The sequence below is a fragment of the Sardina pilchardus genome, chromosome 17 (assembly GCF_963854185.1).
Source record: "Sardina pilchardus chromosome 17, fSarPil1.1, whole genome shotgun sequence".
Classification (NCBI taxonomy): Eukaryota; Metazoa; Chordata; class Actinopteri; order Clupeiformes; family Clupeidae; genus Sardina; species Sardina pilchardus.
Genome location: NC_085010.1, coordinates 7745616 through 7754583, shown reverse-complemented (window position 1 = coordinate 7754583; position 8968 = coordinate 7745616). Strand labels below are relative to the sequence as shown.

The 8968-nt window shown below is 44.5% G+C and overlaps 1 protein-coding gene across 2 annotated transcripts; it reads right to left on the bottom strand.

Annotated features, from left to right (window-relative positions):
• Positions 1 to 546: 546 nt before the first annotated feature.
• On the bottom strand, positions 547 to 7818 carry socs2 (suppressor of cytokine signaling 2). Of its 2 annotated transcripts, none has more exons than XM_062518255.1 (3): positions 7252 to 7818; positions 6263 to 6553; positions 547 to 1897 (listed from the first exon to the last, which is right to left on the bottom strand). In XM_062518255.1, the coding sequence occupies exons 2-3, from the start codon at positions 6387 to 6389 to the stop codon at positions 1386 to 1388; spliced, it is 639 nt and encodes a 212-aa protein (XP_062374239.1). In that variant the 5' UTR covers positions 6390 to 6553; positions 7252 to 7818; the 3' UTR covers positions 547 to 1385. The 2 variants fall into 2 exon arrangements, with proteins under 2 accessions (XP_062374239.1, XP_062374240.1); XM_062518256.1 differs by lacking the exon at positions 7252 to 7818 and adding an exon at positions 6717 to 6899.
• Between the last annotated feature and the right edge of the window lie 1150 nt (positions 7819 to 8968).

The window sequence follows — 8968 nt, the reverse complement described above, 5'->3', positions numbered from 1 at the left end:
ATAAACTTTCCATAACCATAGCCATAATACCATCTTGAAATTTCCCAGTCTGAAAGCCCATTCCATACTCTTTCTGGAGATGCGTTCAATTCATTGGTATAGCTTGTCATACCCCTAATGGGGAGATAAAATATCATCCAAATTGATTATTTTTCAGTTTTGTGTTGCAATATTTCCAACAAAAATGCAATATAGACACCTCTTAATTACTTTTTCAAAGACAGCTTAAACACATCTGAAGTCTTTAGCTTGAAAACATTTTGAGATAATGACATCAGAACTTTGCTGCAGATTTAGATGAGGGCGCCAATGTGCCAAACATCAGAAGGGGGGTACCATGTTCAAAAATGTTTTTCTCTGGATGTATTAGGTAAACCAAGCTAATATTTTGGCTAAGTTAGTTTAAATGGTTACTCTTTAGGTGGTACAATTTTGAAGCAAATCTGAGATGGTCAAGCAGAAGGCATTTGTTGAATTGAGGTGGAATGACCCTCCAATAAAAACGAGCCAGGGTCAGAGTTTCATCTGTCAGCGTATTGCTTGCTGTAATGTACAAGAAAGCATTCGTCAGGAAATCAGAAGAACCCCCCCCCCCCCCCCCAATGACCCTTTGTTACCCGATTACAGTACAAAAACCAATGAGCAAATAAAACAGGTCATCAAAAAAAACCAAACCGAACAGAAACAAAATGATTCAGAAATAGCAAAAAAGTATACACAGTTTCCGCCGGCCGCGTCGGATGAAGCGCGAGCAGACGGAGTTTGTCTGAATACTCTGAGCATCACTGTAAAGGTGCTTCAACCGGCCCTCGCGCTGCACTGGGGGCCAGACATGCCCTCTTGCAGTGCAGTTGTGGTGGGCAGTTCAGGTCAACTCAGTTCAGTTCAGTTCAGTTCATCATGTAGTAAAAACACTACAAAAGGTGCGCAACAGTGACACACTCACACACACTAAAACACACACACACACACACACACACACGGCCACCACAGTCTTTCTTTGTCTCAGGCCGTATGTTAACCTGATGACCATGGGCAGGGCACGGGAGCGCCCCCACAAGGTGTAGTCTCACAATAGGTTTGACGGGGTGAAACACCCTCCAGAGGGACCTTCCAGCCCTCCCCTCGGACACGTTGCGGATGTCCATCAAGTAGTCCTCAAGAAGGGTGCGTGATGGGAGGTCACCATGGCAATGCTCCGCCTCCCGATGCCTGAGGACGGGAGCCCCCACTTACGAATGGAGACCCCTAAAGCTGCTGCAGGCAGGGCAAGCATAACCATGGTGACGCTCACGCCATCGCTGGGCCCGGGAGGACGTTGCCACGACGATCATCATCACGGCGACGACAACGCCGCCGCCGCCGCTGCGACGGGAGCCACGCTCTCAGACGTGGTAGGTGTAGTCCGTCAGGTAGTCCTTGAGCCGGTTGGGCAGGGGGAGGTCGCGCACCTGCCGCGTGGTCCTGTTGATGGCGACGCGGCACAGGTGCTGCAGCGAGGGCGTGGCGGCGTACGCCGGCTTGGTCAGCAGCAGCTGCACCGTCATGTTGCTGTTGGAGCCCGGCGGCGCCGGGCCGCCCGACCCCTGACCTTGACCCTGACCTTGACCCTGACCTTGACCCTTGCAGGAGGTCCGCGAGAGCTTAACGTAGTGCTCCACCAGGTGCACGACGCTGTCGAACTGCTTGAGCTTGGGCTTGACCAGCACCACGGAGTCCAGCTTGAACTTGCCGTCGGCGTACTCGATGCGCAGGTTGGTGGGGCCGGCGGCGGTCATGGCGGAGATGGTGAAGAGGTAGTCGCGCTGGGAGCTGTCCCGCACCAGGAAGGTGCCCTCGGGCGAGTCCGCCAGGATCTCCTTCGCCTCGTTGGCGGTGAGGCGGCCCCAGTACCAGCCTGCAGAAGCGGAATCGGAATCAGAATCAGAATCAGCTTTATGGACTTGTTTTTTGTACACAAAGTAGGAATTTGACCGCCCGGGTTAACTTGAAAACAGAACAATAAGAATAGAGCTAGAGAGCAAAGTACAGAGGCAGCCATCCGTGGTGCCATCTTGGCACACACACACACACACACACACACACACACACACACACACACACACACACACACACACACACACACACACACACACACACACACACACACACACACACACACACACACACACACACACACACACACACACGAAGCAAAAGATATGGTGAGTAGTCATGTGCCCACACACAGACACACACACACACACACACACACCTGCATCTGCACAGCGCATAGTCAGAGGTGCATGGTCATGAACACACACATAGAGATGTCATGTACGTACGTACGTACGTACGTACACACACACACACACACACACACACACACACACACACACACACACACACACACACACACACACACACACACACACACACACACACACACACACACACACACACACACACACATACACACACACACACACACAGGGTGATGTCATATACACTTGCATGTGCACAGAACAAAGGGTGAGTACTTCTGTACAATCACATGGGGGGAACCGAGAGTAACTTCCAGACAAAAATGCAGGTGGTGAGTAGCCATATAGTCACACTCACTCTCTCTCTCTCTCTCTCTCTCTCTCTCTCTCACACACACACACACACACACACACACACACACAAAGCGGTGAGTCAATACTGTATACACATGCACATATTTATGCACAGATGTTGAACAGTAATATGCAGACACACACATCAGCACAGAGAGTGAGTATTCCTACACACACACATTGTGCGTGCGCATCAAGTTGTCGATATGAAACTTGTTAGTTGAATCTGTTTGAGGTAACTTCTGTGAAAATGACTGTTGTTGGTTACATCGCAACCTCTCCAATTCTAATTAAAATTCAAAGTGCTTAATTAGCATGACTGCCTTATTATGGTTTATTATGGTTGTATTTAAATGTGCTATATAAATAAAAGTGACTTGACTTGACTTTATTAGTAGCAATTATTAACATGAGTAGAGTGTTGCCAAGGCATTAAGTGTTAAAGGGATAGTTCGGGTTTTAAGACACGAAGTTATATGGGTTCCCCGTCAGCAACGTTGTGCATCAGCACTGACTTACCCCGCAACAGCGTCCTGTGAGCCGAGATCCAGCCGGTTTTTGATGCTGAAGAAAGTAGTCCGGCAAGTTTCTGGGGTCACGAAAGTAAAGTGTTTTTCTTCTCAAAACCATATGCGTTCAAAAGAGTGATATATTTGCACCACAAAAACGTTGTCCAGGAAAAATTCAAACCTCGTTATCACTCACTTATTTTTCGCGATTCCTATCACTGCGCGCTACTGACAGCTGGACAACGTTTTTGTGGTGCAAATATATCACTCTGTTGAACGCATATGGTTTTGAGAAGAAAAACACTTTACTTTCGTGACCCCAGAAACTTGCTGAAGAAAATAGTCCGGCATCAAAAACGATCAAAAACCGGCTGGATCTCGGCTCACAGGACGCTGTCGGGGGGTAAGTCAGTGCTGATGCACAACGTTGCTGACAGGGAACCCATATAACTTCGTGTCTTAAAACCCGAACTATCCCTTTAAGAAAATGGACACGATAATTTTCATTGAGGAGTGTTTTCCTCAAAGGCAGAACTATGCATCGCACCATTCAAAGGCAACTTGTGCAGCATCACATGAGTCTGGCGCTATATATGGTCTATTCCCACATTCGGTTTATTTCAGTATTCCAACTGTCGTGGAAAACATGAACCACTGAAAACAAGCTGGACATTTTTTTTTCCACTCAGATTTAATCTGAACAATGAAACAACTAACACAAGCACCCCAAACACACACACACACACACACACACACACACACACACACACACACACACACACACACACACACACACACACACACACACACACACACACACACACACACACACACACACACACACACACACACACACACACACACACACACACACTCACGTGCAGTGTATACACTGAGTTGTGTCAGTAACTGAAGACAGTGATGTGGATCTGGTTCCGCTCATTTCATTGGATTACAGAAATACTGACCTCTAATCTCCGCACCCTGCCCTGGCATCATGTGACCCAACCCAGCACATGTCATTCCACAACAAATCTTAAAACAGTCAATGACGCTTTTGTGTCTACGTTTACAGTTGGGCAAAGGCATGCACAAAACGTTATGACTACACTGCGGCCCTGACGCACGTGTCTGGATTGGACCACACCACCTCTAATATGTGTGTTTTGTTTTTCTTTCCTAAGCCCATAAACTAAATGATATGACCGTGATGAATCATATCGATGCCGGAGTTGAAGACGGCTGAACCCACTGTGTGCGGTTTAGTCATGCGGAGTGATGCTGAGATTGCTGACATCTAGTCGGTCGCGTCGGACTTCTCTACTACGTCATGAAATAGACGACTCAACTCCGTTCCCCTTCATTAGCGCGCTAGGTGCAGCCCTTTCTTTTAGGTCTATGGGTGCAGCTAACATGCCACTGGATGGCGCGTGCGCACACACACACACACACACACACACACACACACACACACACACACACACACTTGTGCATGTAGTCAAATCTGAATCATACACACCCCCACACCAGGGGTGGAAATTAAAATTTGAAAATGTGAAAATCTATCAGCCAATAGCAGATTTCTGGTCAAATTAACCAGCCACTCAATGTTAAAATATGATTTTGTGTCTGAAATCTACCTGCCACTCTAACATTTTACCAGCATTTGGCTGGTGGCTGGTGCTAATTTCCATCCCTGCCCCACACAAACATTTGTGCATGCTCAGTGAAACTCAATCACGCACGCGCACACACACACACCCCGCATCAACTAGTGCTGAATGTGATTATTTCAGTGAAATAAATTACTTTGCATTGTTTTAGAAACGGTTTACTCTCAACATAACTGATAGTTCTGTGAAGATTATTCATAACAAAATGTCTCCTTTCAGTATCATGATATTAAATTTTTGCTGTTGTGTGATTGCACCACAAGGCTGTGTATTATGTGAGTAAAGCTAACTACATAACACTCGGGTTGATGCTTTGAAACTGATTAGGCCAAGAGGCAACTTGGTGTGTGTTTTACCCCCCCCCCAAACACACACGGGGTGTACAGCCAGGCGTATTCCAAGAGAAAGAGAAACAACCATGCATGAAAGTACCTTGAATATTTCATGGCTATCTTTTACTGATATTTCTGAAAATAAAATGTATTTATGATTTAAAATATAGGCCTACACCATGAGAAAATATCACAAATGCGAGAATAAAGATAATATCTTATCAGGCTATACAAATTGGAGTTAGTAATCAGTTCTTAGTGAGTTTCTATTTTTCGAATGGCTTGTTATATACACTAGCTGCTGGTCTCTTTCACCCAAAAAGACCTGAAGTATAGATTTTAGTAGCTACAATAGTTACCAATCGCCGTCATTTCGGTGTGCTGTTATAGGGCTACAGTAGGCCTACATGTCACAAAATATGGTTTATTTCTAAGGCACATTCCAACTATCGCGGAAAATACGAACCCCTAAAACAATTCGGACGATTTAAGCTCAACAATAAAACAACTAACACTGCCTACCACACACACGCGGACTGGCGTGCGTCACACAAACACACACACGCGCACACAATGAACGCCTCAATTTTAGAGATTTTCTACATGCATCTCTGACTATGAAATTCGCTATGTTGTGGAATTCGGTTTAGCCAGTGTCGAACCAAGGCAGGTCTTACAGATGTGCACAGCAGCAGCAGCATGCAGCTTTCTCTAATCAACCCAGACGCATATCATGTTTTTATTCGTGTTAGGGGATATGGAAGAAAGACAACACGTATCCATATCCTAAACAGGATACAGACATGTATTTGTAAATATACGAACGAAGTTAATTATGCCGCTTTCATATTGTTTACAAAGGGCGTTGATTTTGAGATGGGATGGGATTGACGGAATAATTTGATTTAACTGAGCAAGATAAGGTATATTTTAAAATAGGCGTAGGAGAGTGCTATTCAGTAGTCTACACCTGCCTCAGTTGAGCTCGGGCTCTCCTACAACTCCACACAATTCCAGGGCTATTCTTGAACACATTAGGCATGGCTGCAGGCCAAATAAAAATGCAGGCAGTCATGTGCTGTGTAACCAAGATAGGAATGTACCTCGCGCGGGCGTAGGATATCATTAACTAGAAAAACAAACGCCGTTACCTGTATTTTTCAGGTCTCTCATGGCGGAGGCCACGCGACTTTGGTCAGTCTCGACGGCGCGGCTTTCAGTTTCCGATCTCCGATTATTTTCGATGGTATCCGAGGAGTCCGATGAGTGGCAAGTCATTGGAATCGCTAGGGCCCCTACCCCCCAGCAGAGCGATACACATCCAACAAACGTTACAGTCCCCTTCCAGTCGACAGGTACCAAATGCGTTTACAAGAGAGCTCCTTCGTGCGCAAAAGAATGCCTTTAGTTCGTCATTATCATGTGCAAAGCTGCATGTCCGTCTGCAAATGAGAAAAAGAGTGATGAGACCACATCGTGCAGACAATTAAAGCCATCTCCAACACTTGTTTTTAAAGGCGACCAATGGCCTCCCTTTGTTTCCTTCTAATATTGAGCAGCCTATACACTGTTAAATTTACGTTCAGGACAGGCGCATAAACTGACCCAAAATAGTCTACACAGGACAGGCTCAATTCCAGCAGAACGTGGTTACACTTGTTTTCAGTGTGCGCTCCACAGATCAGGGATGCATTAGGGGAGAGCATTCTCCGAACCGCCACTGACAAGCCTACTTGGAAATGGCAATGACAGTTCCCGTCCTCTCAGCGTAAATGATCGCTCGCCACTTCAAATGGAAAACAATCATGCACGACGACACTGTTCCATATATTCATAATAATATTAATAATAACAACAACAACACTAATATATAATAATACATAATAAAAAAAAACAGTTATTTACGCAAATCACAATTAAATCTATTTGGGCAGTTGTGCGTAGTGCGTAATGCTATGCGCTTGTTATGTTGGCAATAGTGACCAAGTTAAACGGTAAAGTGTTGGCCTGACAGGCAGGCTACACATTAGGCTAAACTAAAATGTGTAGGGGAAATGCGAGATCTGCATGTATGTTATTGCATTTAAACAATAGGCTATACATCCAATTACTTCAATGTAATAAACAAACAAACACTTACCCTTATTAAAACTGAGACAAAGGTCCATGATTTGCTCTCTCTGTAAACGAGTAAGCTACAAACCAAATATTTCAATGAAGCCTGACCTAACGTTAACCTGCAATGGCGATCCTGACGACTGTACGGAAGTCATTAAAAAACTCCCTAAATAAATGCCATTTACAAGACTGTCACTCTGGATCGCGAATTGTCACTGGAGCAGCGCTGGGCATAACGCATCGGCAGTATTGTGTCGGTAGATAGTAGGCGGCATGGCATGATGGTAGCCTATGTCGGCTGGCAAAATGTCACGAAGAACAATGAAGGCAAGCAAGGTAGGCTACAAAAACCAGCCTTGTCAAACGCTGCGAGGGAGGCGTAACGTTAGCTGCGGGGGATACAGACAGATTGTTGGCGTAAACTGCACTTCACTCACATGTGGTGGCTAGTTACTATTACCCACCGAGAAAGACTAAGTTAACCGTCATACATCCCACTCCAAGGTAAACGTATTTTTCTGTGCCTTCAGCGCAGTGTCTCTTCTCTTTGGTATGTGTTCATAATAACATAATCCCGATTGAACAGATCAATACACAAAAGAACGAGTTCTAGGAACTTTCCAGGAATCGTATCACGTGGTTCGCCAGTACAGCGTTTTCTTAAGGTAGCGCGACACAAATAACTTTGGAAGTACATCAACTGGATAGGCCACCTGATGCAAAGTCGAGTAATTTGAATAAACTTACACAAATAATTGGATTCACCTCCTGTCTTGTTTGTATGTTTTTTTCTGACTGTGAATTTCACTGCCTAAAATCCTGGCTTACACTTGAAGCGTCACTTTTTTTTTTTTTTTTTTTTTTTAATACATTTGATCAAATGTATTAAGCATATGATAAAGATTAGGTTTGGACGTCACAATTTAGTGAGAGAAGATTAGATCAAATTGGTTCTGGTTTCCTCATATCATGTTTGCATCAGTTTATCACATCACCAACAGATAGTTCCACCTATCTGTCCAATTTGCAGTAGGCCTATACCTTACCTTAAGACGCGATAGTGAGGCGCTATTTGAAACTAAATCGCAACACTCAAGCGCATCTGCAACTCTGGAAATGAACCTGCTTGCGGGCAAATGTCCCTGCCACCTTAATAGTAGGAATGGTACCCAGGTACTGTAGGCCTACGGTGCCCAAACAAATGGGTTTAATTGTGTCGATCATTTCAACAGTAGCATACTGTAGTAAATGGAACAGTAGAAAACATATTCACCAAGTACATTTAAGTCATTGCAACCTTTCACATATTTTGTTTAATAGGCTTTAATGCATATTTTTGGAGAAATGGTTACCAGAAGTATCAGGAGCCACCACATCGCAAAGGAGCATAATTCAATTGTGAATTTTGACAGTTTATGTTGGAACACATTAAAGCAGCTCCATGGTTAAATAGTCTCCGTTGTGGTGAAAGAAGTCACATATTTGATAGAAGTCAGCACAGGTCTATTTTCAACATTTAATGAGAGGTTTAAAAGCATCCAGTATACAAATGCAATGAACGATCAAACCCAGGAGTGTGCTAATGTTCCCTATTGTGAACTGGTCTTGGGCAGAGACATTTTGCTGGATGAAACAATATTGCTGTCATGACAGAACTGTATCAAATGTTTTGCAAATAATGGGTTGCTCTTTAATAAATCAGTGTCTAAGTCCCCCACAACAAAGGCATATCATAATAG

Coding starts and splice junctions, on each gene's coding strand:
- socs2 (XM_062518255.1), bottom strand. CDS start 6,389: ATGACTTGCCACTCATCGGACTCCTCGGATACCATCGAAAATAATCGG. Junction 1,898..6,262: donor GAGAGACCTGAAAAATACAG/GTAACGGCGTTT, acceptor CCGCTTCTGCAG/GCTGGTACTGGGGCCGCCTC.